The following is a 16418-nucleotide window of genomic DNA, read 5'->3' as shown; positions in this document are numbered from 1 at the left end:
CCTAGTTCTTGATGGTGTCCAAGTCTGGCTTCATGTTGAGCCATAGATTTGCAACCGTGTGGCTATGTGCAGGCCTCTCAGGCTCTCTGAGTGTAGCTTACTTTGTCAGCAGGGACCTTGGTGCACTGCAGAGCTTACTGCCTAAGAAGGTAACATCAAGCCTTCAGTGAGGGGTCAAACCATGGATATCTTGTTGGTCACTTAACATGAAGTCGATGACTCTGCTGTATAGCTTGAAGGCTGACTGAGGGATCTGGACTCTTGTACTCCAGGTCTGATAGGGGGTGAAACAAGCCTAAAACACATCTGTGGTCAGGGTGTTTCCCACGAGGTTCATCTTACATTGGTGTGAGGAATGAACCCTGGCACATTTTCATTGTAAGTACCTTCGTGTACAGATGGAGTCAAAGCCATTGGCAAGAACCAGCAAGTGAAAAGCACCAGGCATGGGCCTCATGGCTCCTACATAGGAGTTTTCTGAGTTTTTGCAGCTTTTGCTTCATAAAGTTTCCCCCTTTCAGCAAAATAGTCTATATAAAGTCCTCATAGAGCCATCAACAAGAGCTGAGTGGAATAATGTGGAGGTGTCCCCAGCCTGAAGGCACTGTCCCAGTGCCCCCAAGCTTGGATACTCCGATGGTCACTGTGGACAAGCTCCTTCACAACACACACACAGAAACATATGCACAGAAGCACTACCTCGGCTCATGTCCCCAAGCCAAGATGGGGGTTAGTGCATAAGCAGCAGCCATAATCCATGTCTTCTGTTCCTCTGAGGTTAGAGCAGTGTGCCCCCACTGCCCTCTGTTCCTCCTCTTTTCAAGTAAAGCTGTTTAAGTTGATCCCTTCCTCCATAGAAAGACCTCATATCTCCTTGTCTTCTAGTACTGAACCTCCACTCCTCCTTTAGTGAGTTGTATCAGTTATTTTCCTCACTGCTGAGAGGGAACACCAGATGGAAGCGACTTAAGGGAGAAGGTCAGGTTGGATCTCGGCTTCCTTCCATATGGCAGGGGAGGCAACTATGGCTGCAAGTCTGGTCAGTTGAAGAGCATGAGGCCGTGAGAGACATTTTATCTTCAGGACAAAGCAGGTGTGATGGCATCAACCTTTCATGCATATGGTAAGGTCCCTCCCAGGCACCCCATTATGAATCATTTACATGTTACATTATGAATCATAATGTAATATCTCATGTGCAGGACACCTGATATGTGTTCTGTGAAAGGGTCATCTGACACCTGGCCCTTTGCTAGGGGTCACAACCCACAGGTTGAGAACTGCTGCTCCAGATCTGCCATGCAAACTAGAGCAAAACACCAGGTTTACAGACAGAAAGAAGGAAACTCAGACTCCATCTCAGGAAGGGCATCTAGCCACAGCAGAATATTTAGCAGATTATTGAAGAAATATTGCCTCTCCTCTTTCTACCTCATCACTTCCCTTCCCACCTGAAAAGGGCAGAACACAGTTCACCTGAGTGCCACTGAGTCAGGATACAGCTTAGATATGAAGTTCCAGTTGTAAGAGGGACAAGCATGACTATGAGGATATTTAAGCCAGCGAGATGGAAGGAAACACTGAAACAAGTTTGTGGTGGTTTGAATAGGTATGGCCCCTATAGACTCATGTTTGAATGCTTGTCCAAAGGGACTGGCACTATTAGGAGGTTTAGCCTTGTTGAAAGGCAGGCTTTGAGGTTTCATATATGTTCAAGATATCCTCAGTGTGATGCCTGTGGATCAAAATGTAGAACTCTCAGCTGCATCCCCAGCACCATGCCTATCTGTATGCTGCCATGTTTCCTGCCATGATGATAATGGACTAAGCCTCTAAAACTGTAAGCCAGCCCCCGTTAGGTGTTTCCCTTTATAAGAGTTGCCATGGTCATGGTGTCTGTTCACAGCAATGAAACCCAAACCAAGACAAAGTTCCATGTGGTACTCAAGGAACCCATAGCAGTTAGGAAGCAGGTAGAGAGTATGCCCTCATTGCAGGACCAGAGAGTGATATTGTTATCAGGTACCAGGCACTTGAGGGTTTGCCCTAGAATTTTGCTCTTGTCATTTCTGGGAAGGCCAAGTCTGGTCCTCCTTGGTTCTTCACATCCGTAACTCTGCTTGAAGCCACAGAGAACAAACATGGACATGCCTGGCCTATAGTTTGCAAGGAAATGGGCTGTGGGCAAATAACTTTAGTGTTTTGGAACTGTCAATGGAACCTATCTGTCAGTTACTACCCACCTGACCCTCACCCCTTTCTTTCCCTTTCTCTGCCATTATGTGCAGTGTGTGTGTGTGTGCACGCTCATACATGAAAGCATGTGGGGCTCTGTTTTGCTTGGTGCAGCCTGCCTAGGTTTGTCATTCCCCTCTGCTCCCTCCAAAAGCCATACACATGTTTCTTCAGAATTGTTTGTGATTGCAATCACCTTTCTAAATGGTGAGGTAGAGTTGAAAATGGAGACCCTTCTTCCCCTGGCTGTGGGGAAGCTAGGAGCTTTCCCAGCCTTGGCTGATCCCGTTACATTTCAGCCCACAACTTCAATTCAGAGTTAAGAGTGAGAAAGGAGAAGTGTGTTATGCTTGGATGGCTGCTCGCCTTTCATGGGACAGCCCTACCAAAGCCTGATTCGAAGCAGCTCCTGTAATGAAGGTAATGGCTTCTTGGCTTCCTGTTGACCTAGCCACTTCCACAGAAGTATGTTTTGTGAGAGGCGGGCCCTGAAGGGAACAAGGAGAGAGACTGGCTTGAACAATCATGTTTCAGGGCCAAACTTTCTGAAATGCAGGAACATGAAGATTCCAAGGGACCACTCTGTAAACCTCACAAGCTGCTGAGTCAAAATGGCTGCTGTGGTCATTCTCATCCGGGTGGCCTGCCTTGGTACTAAAGGCAGGGATATCACATGCCTGCCTTCCATTAATCCCCATAAAGACCTCACGAGGGAGCAAAAGAAGAACATAAACCCAGGTTCTAGAATTTTAACATCTTGTAAGTTTACCAGTAGGAGTGAGTGAGGCTCATGGAATTTAAACTCGGAATATATTCTTCTGGTCTCTGCAAGTCTTTTGACACGGTTGGAATGGATGGATTTTTTTTTCCAGAAGTATTTTGTTGTTGTTGTTGTTGTTTTTACCTTTATGAATATTTTGTCTTAAGAGTTAGTGGAGTTTTACAATATTGTCTTGGAACATTGTGTTAGGCAGCGTGAGCCTGCTTTGTTTGGGAGGAGCATGGCTTTGTTTCCTACTTTCCTCACGTTGACTTTTATACATTGTTAAAGTTGTTTGGTGGTACAGGAAAGCTGTGTGCCACCCACCATCTCTGCATTTCAGCGTGGCAGAAGACCAAGTTTATTATCTGTCCATTAAAATTGACTTTGATAAATTACACATTTATTCAGTAGCCTCTCTTGCAATACTTCTGCCCAACTGGATGTCATCACACTTCCAAGGTACTGGAGCAAAGTAAACAAGGAAATACCTGGACATTGCTCGTTAATAGAGTAGCTAGGCACAGGGAGACTAACCCCACCTCCTCCACACCTGGCCTGCTGCAGTTCACAGTTCGCTTTTCTCATGTAGTTCCTCTGAGGGATGACCCCAGCTTCCAGTCACCTCCACTTCAAGGAAATCTTCAAGGAATAATCAATCTCTTTCTCCACTAATGGACTCAATATTTGAAGAGACTATTGAGAGGCAGTGGGACTACAGAAGGGCAGTCCTGGTTGGAGAGAGTGAAGTCATCCAAGTCATGCCTTAGAAAGGTAGATCTTGGCCGAGCTCCCTCCCATTACTCTCTGCCTCTGGATGCCCGAAGCTGAGCACTTTTCTCCGTGATGCCCTTCTACCTTGCCATGGGTCTAAAAGTAATGGCCCAGCAGACCATATACAGATGCCTCTGAAACTGTACCCTGTGATAAATCTGTGATGGAAAGTCTGCCTAACGCATGTGAGGCAAGCCTTGAGCCTGGCTTCACCTTTCTTGGCCTTAGTTTTCTACTCCAGTAACCATTCCATGCCCCTTATCTTGGGGAGAATGCCAAAATTCTTGGGAGAAAATACAGCTTTGGTCTTTTGGATCTCCTTAGCACCTGACAATGAGGGGTGGGAACTTACTGCAATGCAGGTGAAGGCAATCAGCTGTGGCCCAGTGCGCTGCCTCCGGGGTAACACAGCAACACACAGCCTACGAAGTGTGCCCGTTAACTAAAGCTTGTGCCGAGTGACCTGTGGTTAGAGAACATGAAGGCAACACGGCCTGGGTGAGGTAAAGTCCTGGCTCTCATACGAGTGTGTCATGAGGAAATTACAGTGTTTTGTGGGGAGACGATTCAGTGTGATGACCTGATGGTGGACCATGGGCAAGAGAGACAGTTCTTTCCTGCTTTAAGAATTGTCTGTGTTCATGCTCTATGCCCTGTGAGAGTAACCCCCACAGAGTGTTCTTTCAAGCTCAACAGGAAAAAAACAACAAAAAAACTTTTTTGTATGCCACTTAGGTTAGTCACTTTGCTTCTTAGAGGTTTAGATTCAAAATTGCTTAATTCCAACCCAAGATAGGCTTTATGTGAAAGGTTTCTCTGGTCATGCTTCTACGACTGTGTTTATAAATATTAAGCTATTTCAAGATTGGTTTTAGGCTAATCATTTAGCCGGGGGGAAGGCACTACCATGATTAGGCATTATTATAGGCAAGTTTCCTAGACTTGTGGTTCTGGAGACTTATTTAATACATGTTTGTCCTATAGTTGCTAAGCAGTCTAAATGAGATAGCTTTAAAATTCAACCTGCTAAATAGCAGAAAAACTATATTGCTTCATTGGAATCAAGCAGTCTTGTTTAATAGCAGAGTGATTGTTTAAGAGTCTAAGTTGTCCAGGGCGCACGGCAGGCTGCCCCTGCTCATCTGAGCTGCTGCTTGGGAAGTGGAGTCTGCCTCCTTCAAAGTTTCAAAGAGCCTCATCTAGGGAGTGGGTTGTTGCTAATGACAAGGTCTTAGGCTGTGGACAACTGTGGTTGAAGTGGTCTGGGGATGAGGTCATGGGAATTAAGGCATGTTATCTGTCATGAGGCTAAATTCCCAGCTTACAGGGCTGCACACGGTCTCAAGCTAGGCACAATTCTTGGGGCTTATTTTAGAGCCGAATGAAAGCAGGCAATTATCTTGTTCCTTGACTATAATCAGCAGAACAGGATGCAGGTAGCCACAAAGTGGAGTTATTTAAAACAGTAAAGAAGAAGAAAAAAAAAATCAATTCCAAAAGAGCAACAGTCTGAAAGTCTCTTTTTTTTGCAACATCTAGTTATGGATGGCAGCATGTGGAGAAGACAGGGAAGGCTGATTTTCTGACCTCTTTGGGAACAGTAGTCTCAGGCCTCTCCTCCCCCTTTCTTTTGCAATGAGAGGCAGGTGCTCGGGCCCAGAAGCTTCCCCACAGTGATTCATTTTGGCCTCTGAGTGTCAGCTGGGGTCTCTGGAAAAGATCCAGGGAGAATCCCTAGCTTCCAGCCATCTGTCAGTCAGGGAGTTACCATGGTTACCACCAGGCAGCTGGTCTTGTGAGCCAGCTGGTTCATTCTGGCTGGGGGTGGTGGGAGCCCTCAACAGCCCCTGGGCTGGAGGCTCAAAATGATCCCAAACTTTGGTTCTGAGAACCTATCTTGGGCAGCATTTGTTATGATACTCACATGAGAGCCTGGCATGGATACCAGTGTGACACTGTGCGTTTCTCATGTCTCAGAAGCTACCTCTGAGAAGAAAGGAGAGTGAAATGGATTTGGATTGGCCCTCAGCTCATTCTGGCCCTGCCACTGGTCAGATCTGTGGGCTTGGATACATGAGGCTGGCTGAGACTTGCTTTGTACTTTTGACAAATGGAGTGACATGCTTTGAAGAATGCTTTGTTTATGGTCACTACCTAGAATCCATCCAATAGCACCTTGGTACCACAGTCCTCAGCTCGGGAACACAGGGATGGAGGTTGCTATAACATGATCCCCTCACCCCAGCTTTGGACCAGCTTTGGAGGGTGCCTTGGGCTGCATCAACAAACATGGCTGCTTGCCAGTGACCAGTCCATCCTCTGTCTAGGAGACTGAAGCCTGGGCCTAGACTTCACCAAGGGTAGTGTATATGTGGCCCAAGGCCTTTATTTTTAGTTCCATAAACAAAGCTGCTTGTTTACAGGAAGGAAAAAATAGACCTAGGGGAGAATGTGTTGTTCGTTTGTTTGTTTTTTTGATGGAGAGGGTCAACCAGGACTGCATAGGTAGCTGTGTGACCACCCCAGTGTACCTTATTGTGCCACTCACTGGTTGGAGCTTAACTTCCATTGCAGTTTGGGCAGAGGTGGCCTATTTTCTTTTCAGGACCTATACGTGGATCTGTACTGTCTCCAGTGAGTTGTCCCAAGAAGGTCTCCTCATGATGTCTTGGGCTCATTTAGTTGAGATTGTCACCAGGTAGTCATTCACGTATTTGCCTTGGAGAGCAGAATTCCTTCTCCATGCTATATACTGTCCCAGGGGTTAGGGTATTGCGTCAGACTGATGCAATATCCTCCTCAGAGGGAGGCCACATAAAATGGTAATATTGTATTGTAGTTTTATAGTATTCGCTGTAGGCATAGCAGTGAGTGTGCCCAGTGGTAAGCAATGGGTTGTTCTAGAAAGGAATTCTTGTTGGGAGACTTCTGCACTGACAAAGATGAGTGAATCTATTAAGCTATTTGACAGCTTTCCATGCCAGTTTGGACTTCTGGTCTTCTCCCATTTGAACTGCCAGGAATTGTGGTGGGACACTGAAGGGCAGAGGGGGAGCGTATCTCTGGCCACTACCTCTGAGCATGAGATAAGGCCCTTTCTTCATTCAACCTTTCTTATTTTAATTGTCAATGGGGAACTAAAAATACCTCAGAAACTACACAGTGTTTCAGGGGCTGACAGGGATACTTTTAACAGCAATGGGAACAAATGTCTACATTCTTGTTTCATAAATTATGCTGTTCTCCAACAAGGTCACACTCACTATTGGAATGGTGACACTGAGGATATTGTAGCCAGTGAGACACCTGGTTTCTCCTTCCTATCACTTTAGGTCTCGACTCAATCCTGGTCTGTTTCCTGATACATGGGAAAAGGCAGATGGTTCTGCCATTTTGAAACCTAAAGTGGCTCTTGCTGGATCTCATCTAGCAAACAAACACACCCAGGTTCAGGATTCAGTCAGAAGTAGCCTAGGGAATATGATGGTCTATGCCAGCTGTCTTTGTTTTGAACTAAAATACAGAATGTACTCTTCTAAACATCACAGTCCTTTCCTTTGTTAAGTTCCGGTGGTGGTGTGACATGACAGTTTCCAGTGTCGTTCACTGCTGTGCTCCATGCCTGTAATTGTTGGGCTCTGTTTGTGAGCACAGTACATGATACTAGTGACCACTCACCTCACTGTCCTTCAGCATCAAATAGTGCCCATATGTTTTCACTTCCTGAAGCCTTTTTCTCTTAACCCTGCAGAATAACCCTGTATGACTACCAAGCCATGTGCAGAGCCAACAAGGAGAGCAGCGACAGTGCCCATGGACTGCTGGATGTAAGTACAAAGCTGACCTGATAATAGCTGGGTGCTTCTGCTGTGCTGGGGAACTGTGGCTCAGACAGTAGGGTAATTAACTGTGCCATATTTAAAACCAAGAATGTTTAAAAGCATTTTGTGATGTTATTCACCGAGAACTGCTTCTGTTTAAACCCAGATCCAGCGATTATATAAGTTAAAAATCAGGTCAAGGTCTTAGATGGATTAATGAACAATCCCCTTTTTCTAGACAAGAAGGGAAGCTTCACTGATTGTTATATAAGAGAATTAAAAGGGTTTGGTTTTGCTCAACAGAAATTGTTCTGGGTTAGTGATGGGGTAGCTCTGTCACTAAAGTTCTTTCCACATAACCATGTGGACCTGAGTTTGGGTCCCCAGGACTCACACAAGAGCCAGATATGACGATGTACATCTGTAAGCTCCGAACAGGTGCACCATGGAGTCAAGAGAATCTCCAGAGCTGTCTGGCCAGTCTGAATCCCTGAACAACAAGGTCTTTGAGAGACTGAGTCTCAAAAGCCAAGGTTTATTGCAACTGAGGAAGACATCTGTCATCTACTTCTGGCCTCTGAATATACAGGCAAACACATACACATACACACATGAGCACATACATGCGCACACACACATGCACAGGCAGAAGAATCTTTCTTTCAATAGAGCTCTAAGGCCACGAGTGAACAGGTGGGGTCCTCTGTTCAGGCTGCTGCCAATCTCGGTTCTTTCTGCCTTGAAGCTGTGTCCATTGAGGATATTACAACCTAGAATCAAGGCATACAGTGCTGCATCCGTAGAAGACGGCTCCAGACTGTCAAAAATCAACCATTGCTAGTTTTAAATGTAATTTGCAATGTACAGAACATATCAGTTTGACCCTCAATTACCTGAAAACCCAGAAGTTTTTTTTTCTTCCTTAAGATGGTCCACAAATGTATGCAACTCTAACCCTTGATATGTGATTTTTGGAAATACTAAAATCCAACCAAAATTTAAAGTACAAGATATCAAAGCGACTTTGCCGCACCCTTATCAGCCTCTGTGAGACATGAGGCCTTACAAGGGGGTTATCTAAAAGCCAAATGATTAACATGATCCTGAGTGAGCAGGAGATTGAGGTACAAAGTTAGAGAGGTGGCTGAGAGGTTGGACTTTACAGAAAACACCACTTAAAGGAAACTTTAGAAGAAACGCCAATTCTACCGGAGGCTTTTTGTTTTCAAACTGGCTTTCCCTCACTTAGTGTTACCAATTCCAGATTTGAAATGTTCTCAAGACAGTTTTTCATCATTACTTTTAAAAAGCTCAGTGGCCTCATCCTGCTCAGTGATCATTTGCATTTAAAATCTTAACCCCTATTTACATAATCCCTTTGTTTGCTCAGATGCCCTTTGAGTCTGAGTCTAGTAGGTTCTGCCTGAGCTCCCCTGGCCTCTGGTGACCGGTGCTAAGCTACACAGCCTCAGGATTCCTTGGTCCATGCTCTCAGCTCCACCTCTGCTACCCATCCCATCAGTAACAAAGACAGAATCAGCGAGTTCTTGGGTCTTTCTGGGGCTGCGGGGAAAGTGATGGTTTTATTGCCCTAACACCTAACGGAAGACCATGGGGCTTTGAGGCACATTTGGTTTTAAAAAGTTGTTAAAAATTAATATCTTTCTCTGACCCTAAACTTGGAGGCACAGAGTCCCCTGATTCAGGGACTTGATGTTGAAAACCTCATTAAAATCAAAACAACAAATCCACAGCCTTGCAAAGCAGGGTAGTCTGGGAATACGCCTGGGTTTAGTATGTTTGTCTGTTTATGCTGCTCTCACCACTGCTTTCTGGCCTGAGACAGGAACCTTTCATCAACAGTTAGGGGAACTATAAATCCATTCCTGTTTTATTTAAAGCTGGATAATTCCTCCATTGCTAGTTCTCGTTCTTATAATTAAAATGCTCAGAGAGGAGGATTAGGCAGCTGTCGCCTCAGAAACCAAGATTTGGCACATACTTCCTAATGGCGGCCACTAAAGGTACTGAGGATTTTCTGGACCCGCTGTCGGAGCCCAGCTCTCTGCCAGTGCCATCGTCTGCCTCACAAGTCTACACACTACTTACATATCTGGCATACCTAGGTACAAAGAGCCAACTGAGGGGGACATGGTATTTTCCAGAATTCAGGAAATTGAATTATCCACATAGGAAATATCACAGAGTAAACAATCTGACTGCTTTTTTTAATTAAAATATTCTGAAATAAAGATTAGGCTGTCAATGCCTTCTTTTATAGCATGCAGGGGATTTTCTGCGGGGATAAAATCACATGTTCATATGGTTATCATTTTTTCAAGTCCAAATATGTAAGTGCGAGAAAGGGCAGCCCAAATCCTACATAATTCATGGGAGGCATTAATATCAAGTGTGTTCAATTTGTGCTTCTCTCAATGAATGACATACAGTGATGGAGAACTGCGAGTCACCTTTCCAAAGGGGAGTGCTGCGAATTACCATTTGAAATTAGTTACATGATTCCAGCCCCTCAGCATCAGGCTGCAAAATATTAGCCCCTAGAGGGTAAAGGTTTAAGCATAGTTTGTTGAACTTCCTCCTTCCTCCCAGTGATAACCCTTGTATTAGATCATGTTTATTTTACTTGTAAATCACATCTCACTACAGGGGAGTTCAAAGTTTTAAATTGTTAGTTTTAGGACACAGTATCCAAGCATTTTCTTCCTTTGGCTAGACCCTCCCTGGTTTTTAACATGATATCCATCTCTCTGGAAGAATAATATTGTCTCTATGTAAAGCCTTAAGTCAAATGACAAACTTCTTACGTAATCCATTGTCTTAACGGAGAGAATTTTCCCCCCAGCCCTATAACGCCTTCCTCTCAGCAGCCAAGTGGATAATGACTGAACTTGTCCTGTAAGTACCATCTGCTACATTCTTTCAGTATGTACCCTGAGCCTCTGCTTCTCTAATAAAGTAAATGGAGAGACTGTGCTTCCTGCTCTCTCTCACATTAGTTCCATTGAACACCTCAGAGCACTGAACTCTGAGACCACAAAGTTATCTTTTTTTTTTTTTAATGTTAGTCATTCACAAGCACTCTGCATGCCTCTGTGTCATCTTGGAGCAGACTAACAGCTTATGATACACAAGCCAAATCTATTTATTGTGGTTACTGTTAAATTTAACACGGATGCCTGGCTGTCTTAATGCTGCCTGGGTGGGCTGTGGTCAGGAGAACACACAGCCAAGCTGTCCACTGTTGATCGGATGTCTTGGCTTGGGCAGGAGCCAACTTTACATTGGCCACAGAGAGGACTGGGGGCTCTAGGGATGAGTTAATAAGTCAGCCTTATCAAATCGTGGTCCTCTTTTGAGGACAGTGGGTGACTTTGTGACTTAGGTCAGACTTGAGATGTGATGAAGGTGAAAACTCTGGCTTCCAGATGAGATCATGCAGACACTGCAGGCAGCCATGTATCCAGAAAAGGGAAGGATTCTATGACTAGCATGTTGACCAGACTGAAACAGCTTCTACCAAGCTGTTACTTCTCTTTCTCCCAGCCAGGATCTAGGATGTAGTGCTAGAGGTTTAAGGCAAACCCCCTGCCATTTGGTAAATGGGTGTTGTCTCTCTCTTTCTTTTTTGCTTTAGTGCGACCTATATTAATTAGCAATGTTTGTAAATCCAAAGACAAATAAGTGCTCTGTACTTAGAGGAGATGGAAGATACAATAATGCTAATAGTAGGATTTTGGTGGAGGACTAGCTGCTAGGGATAGTAGCCATAAGTGTGAAAAATAAATGGCTAGATATTTTTTGATCGATTGCCATTCATTTAAAAGGTGATTTATATTGGCTTTGCATCCTTTGTTAGCAATGAGAAAGTATGACTTTTCTGAAGTTAGATTATGGCATAATTTTGTTAAAAGCTTGATCCACTCTTTGCCCCCATACATAGGTATAACAACATTTGCTGAATTTACCCTATATCACTGTAGACCATGGTTTTGATCCAGAAGAATATTCTATTTTTAAGTTCTGATATAAAGCAAAAGGCCCTTTAGAAGTTGGTGACTTGCTGTATAAGTAAATAAAAGTGAATTACTAGAGGCTGCTGACCTCTGACCAAACAGCAGACATTTCTTAGCTAGGAATCCTTCTCAACTAGGAGACCATGATCTCGAGGCCCTGATGGTAAAATAGCTTTTTCTGAGTGAGCTGAAACCTAGTGTCAATTTGATGGAGACTCAGCCAGCCACAGAGGTGTCTCCAAAGTGCAATGCTGTCCTTTCAAATGGGGTAGGGTCAAAAGACATGAAATAATATGGCTTAGCTGACCTTGTAACCCTGAGTTCTTCCATGATCTGTTTAGGTTCCTGGTGGAATTTAACCTGTGCAGTTGGTGGCACTCCGACATGACAGCTAAAGGTAGGGCAGCAACTGGGGTTTCTGTTTCTTAGTGTGAACTCTGTTTCTTAGTGTGAACTCCGGGTTCCTGACACTCTCCATCGGGGATCCAGTGGCTTGCACTAAACCACAGGGGACAGTGTGATGGCTCTTCAGCTCTGCCAGCAGAAAGCCACTCTCTGCTGAAGCCTGTGCTGTGCAGTGTGACACAGGATTCCACAGATTCTTTCCACCCGTTTTCTCTTTGACCCATTTCCTCAGCAGAAGCGGAGAAGCTGTGTTTTGGCAGGGCTTGAAGCCTTCAGAGAGCTGACAGGTAAACATGAAAAGCCAGGAGAGTCAGGCGAGTCACCCATATCCGGCTGGAGGAATGGAGAAGCACTCTTTTTTTGTCTGCACATCCTCAGACACATGAGTTGGTGACTTGAGTAGTAGTTAGTGAAATTCTCAGAGCCCAAGTCAGGTCTATAGTATGGGTTTTAAGTCTGGCTTAGTCTTAACTTTGGCAAATGAATTTATTTCACCAAGGCTCAGTTTCCTCATCATAAGCACAATAGAAAGAATCTCTCTCTCTCTCTCTCTCTCTCTCTCTCCCTCTCTCTGTGTGTGTGTGTGTGTGTGTGTGTAATATAATAATGTTACCTAATGACCAGAGTAAATGGACCCTAAGATGCTACTGTAATTAATCCCTAATAGTGGAGGTGGCAGTGTTGGCACATTAGCGGTGATGATGTCCACCTTTGAAACCATCACTCCATGGTTGAGCACGGTCCCTTGGCCTTCTGTCTCCTCCAGGCCTTCTGAGCCAGTGCAAGTTCTCAGATACTCTCTATTCTTTTTTATTTTCCTCTGAATTTTTTAAACCTAGATGTTAGAGAGTGATAGGTCACTAGCATTTATTTTATTTTCAAGTATTTGTTTTATTTTTGACGGTGAAGTCATTGAGTGGTACAAATTAGGTACATTGCATTTCATGCATTAGGAGGCTTCTGGGTGGATTTTTTAAATCCTCAGACATTTCTGTCTGCTCCAGCCTCAGTCCCTTTATACTCATCCCTGCTCTGCCCTTCCATCACCCTTCCTTGCTTCTTTTACATGACACTAGGTTTTCTCAGTGGTACAAAATATGTCTATATGTCCTCATCAGTACCCAGTTGGGGCTGAGGGCATAGTGGGTATTTTGTTTAGTAAATACCCTGTTGAGTCATGCTTGTGCCAGGCATGACCCTACCAAGCCCACTGGGTTTGAATTGTAATGCATATTCCTTATCCCAGTCTGGAAATTCACCAGAAGGAAGTAAGTGAGACTGACTGCTAAGAAGGTTTTACATGGTTGACAGGGTGCTCACAGTACCAAATAATGGCTTGTTAAATATCTCCTAGTGAGGTCACGTTAGGATTATAATTCACCCACAGGAAAGTATATTATACTGATATTGCAAGATTTTTAATTAGATTTATAAACTACAGCTATGCTTAGATAGCCAGATGCAAGGATTCCTTTCAGCCCCTGAGGTACTCAGAGAGCTGAGGCAAGAGAATTGCTGTGACTTTAAGAGATGGAGACTAGCCTGAGCCACATAGCAAGATTCATACCCTCTACCAAAAATCATAAAAATATGTAAAATTATAAACAAAACCCAAGTCATAAGACTTGCAGTCCAATGGTGGGGAGATGTGCAGTTTTAATATGGTCAGAAATCAATAGGAAGAATGGGAAGTTAGTATTCAGAGAACAAAAAAAGACTACTCTAGCCACTAAAGAAATGTTTCCTATGATATGACTCTGCTTTTGTTGATATTATCCGTACTTTATACAAGAAAGGAGAGGTGAGGCAAAAGGCCTGGATTGCAGCTTGGTTAATATTTCTATACCATCTTTCTTAGAGCACCAGTAGCTGGGAACAAAGAGCCACTCCATGTGAATGAGAGTGTGTTAGCTCTGAGGTGGCTGTCTAGCCTGCAAGTTGTACCCTGCCTTTGCAGGAAGATCTGGGAATCTCTGGCATCCTGGATGCCTACTAAAGGTTGGAGGTGGGCACTGGAGCACATGTGCCCAAGTCCAGTGTGAGGGTATGTGTTCACGCTTTGGGGGAGTGATCATTTCTTAGGAGTAAGCTTTGTGCTGAGGGTAGTGGACCGGATTTTTTTGGCATTCCTCTTTACTGTTGAGGATCTCTCCCTCTCTCTCTCTCTCTCTTCTCTCTCTCTCTCTCTTCCTTTCTCTCTCTCTCTCTCACTCTGTCCTCTCCCTCCTCTCCCTCTCTGTGGCTTCTCTGTGTAGCTAAGGTTGATCCTGAACTTTTGATCTTCTTGCTTCTATCTTTCCTGTGCTGGGATGTTGCTTCCTTATTCAGTGCTAAGGACTACATCTTCCTGAATGCTAGACAAATACTCCACCAACTGAGCCACATCCTCAACCCTCAAGAAAGACATTCTTTTTTTTTTTTTTTTTTTTTTTTTTTTATTTCCACGGTCAGCTTTCCCATTCTCACCTTGACCTGTCAACTCAAACATCTCACTTTCTCTTCCAAAGATTTAATATTTTTTTTATCTTCTTCCTTCCTTCCTTCCTTCCTTCCTCCCTCCCTCCCTCCCTCCCTCCCTCCCTCCCTTCCCTTCCTTTCCTTTTTTTTTTTCTTTCTTTTGAGCTCGTTACTGTGATCTTGGCTGTATTGCTCAACAGAGGGGAAGCTTTATCTCCAGGCAGTCATTGTATTATCTGGAGACCTTTTTGATTGTCACAGCTTGCTACTGGCATCTAGTGGGTAGAGGCCAGGGTGCTGCTCAGGATTCTACAGCACTCATGACAGACAGTCCCTACAACAAACCAGTAGCTGAAGCACAGAGTCAGTAGTGCCAGCATTGAGACATCCTAGCCTTGATGGGGAGTGTAGGTCAGGGCACAGTGAGAAGTTTCCCCGCTCTGAGCTCTACATCCCCTGTCCCTCGAAGCTGTCCCAACATGGATTAAAAGTATAATGTGATGCTTTGGTTCTCAGTGTTCTGCATTGAGAATATTCTTACACCTCTTCCTAAAAGATAATTTCAAAATGTCCTTCAAATCTAGACCAGCGGTTCTCTATCTGTGGGCTCTAATTGCTTTCATAGTCGCATATCATATCCTGAATATCACATATTTACATTGTAATTCGTAATAGTGGCAAAATTACAGCTATGAAATATCAATGAAATACTGTTATGGTTGAGAGGTCACCTCACCATGAGGAACTGTATTAAAGGGTCGCAGCATTAGGAAGGTTGAGGACCACTCTACTCTGTGACGCCTTCATTTTATGGAATACAAGAAGAGCTGGTCCAGTGTTTACATTGCTGCCTGAGCAGCTACCCAGAATACTTCAGCATTTCCAGAGTGCTGGGAAACCTTTCAGATTCCTTTCAGACTCCTCCCTCCACGTTAGCTGGGAGGTAGTCACCAGTAGCACTTACCATCAGATCTCTCTGAAGACCCAAGTCATAGAGATAGGTAGGCAGAATAGATAGAAGAATAGATAAGTAAAACATATGTATGAGGCAAAGAAAGAGAGCACACAGGCAGACCTAAGCCAAAAGCCTCCACTGTAATTTGAGTCTCAGCTGCCTTTCTCTGCACACGATGTGGACCTGGATCCCACACGTGAATTGTCTCACTCAGGCCCACAGCCATCTCCTCTACTGGTTATGACTATGATTTTTGCCGCATTGTAGATGAACACTCTGAAACATCTGGAGGTGTGTGAATTCATCCATCTGATTCTGTTGTTGGAACTTTTTGTTAAAAGTCTGTGTAAATCCCAAATCCAGTGCAGGGGCTGAACTTTCTCAGCACCATCTTGACTTGCAATTCATTCTAAATTTACCATTCTCTCACTAGATAAAGACTCTGAGCCGAGACATACATCTTTGTTTTAGCTAAAAATGGAATCCATAATTACACTGTTTATCTGCCTCATTTCCTTGATGAAGGGACTGTGGAAGCCCGCTTCTACTTGATTACCTCGAAGGTCTCATTTGGGTGAAGTTTCACAAAGAGAATGAAGCTGGCTGGCACCCTGTTATGAATGGGGGTGCATTCACAGAGACAAAAGGAGAGGGAGGCTTTTCAAATGGCAAATCTATCTGTTCCCGATTGCCTGCACATAATTACTGTGAACTCAAGTCAGTTGTTCTCATCAGGGACATTTGTTGCTAAGGGAAAATTCAAGCAATCTGCTGGTGTGGATGTCCTGCTGAATGCTCTACAGGGGAGCAAGGGGTAGTTCATGAGCCTTCAGATACCCATGTGGCTGGGATGGGAGACAGGTCAGAGTATTAGCAAGTCTGGCTTCCGGGTGGACTCCCCTGGTGCACACCTAGGCCCTGCCACTCACTGCTGCGTGCCTTTGAGCAGGCATCTTACCTTCACAAAGTTTTAGTTT

At 44.3% G+C, this 16418-nt stretch overlaps 1 protein-coding gene across 2 annotated transcripts in view; it reads left to right on the top strand.

The window, feature by feature from the left end:
• The window catches only part of Cacna2d3 (calcium voltage-gated channel auxiliary subunit alpha2delta 3), an 804670-nt gene that overhangs the window by 745192 nt on the left and 43060 nt on the right, over window positions 1-16418 (top strand). For both annotated transcript variants that reach the window (XM_060390773.1, XM_060390772.1), the window contains 3 exons: window positions 7521-7596; window positions 10454-10506; window positions 11966-12021. In XM_060390773.1, coding sequence (XP_060246756.1) covers window positions 7521-7596; window positions 10454-10506; window positions 11966-12021 — 185 coding nt within the window. The remainder of the gene's footprint in view (window positions 1-7520; window positions 7597-10453; window positions 10507-11965; window positions 12022-16418) is intronic.

Source organism: Meriones unguiculatus, chromosome 9, assembly GCF_030254825.1.
Source record: "Meriones unguiculatus strain TT.TT164.6M chromosome 9, Bangor_MerUng_6.1, whole genome shotgun sequence".
Classification (NCBI taxonomy): domain Eukaryota; kingdom Metazoa; phylum Chordata; class Mammalia; order Rodentia; family Muridae; genus Meriones; species Meriones unguiculatus.
Note: the sequence above shows the minus strand (reverse complement) of the source record. Positions and strands in the feature narration are given on the sequence as shown.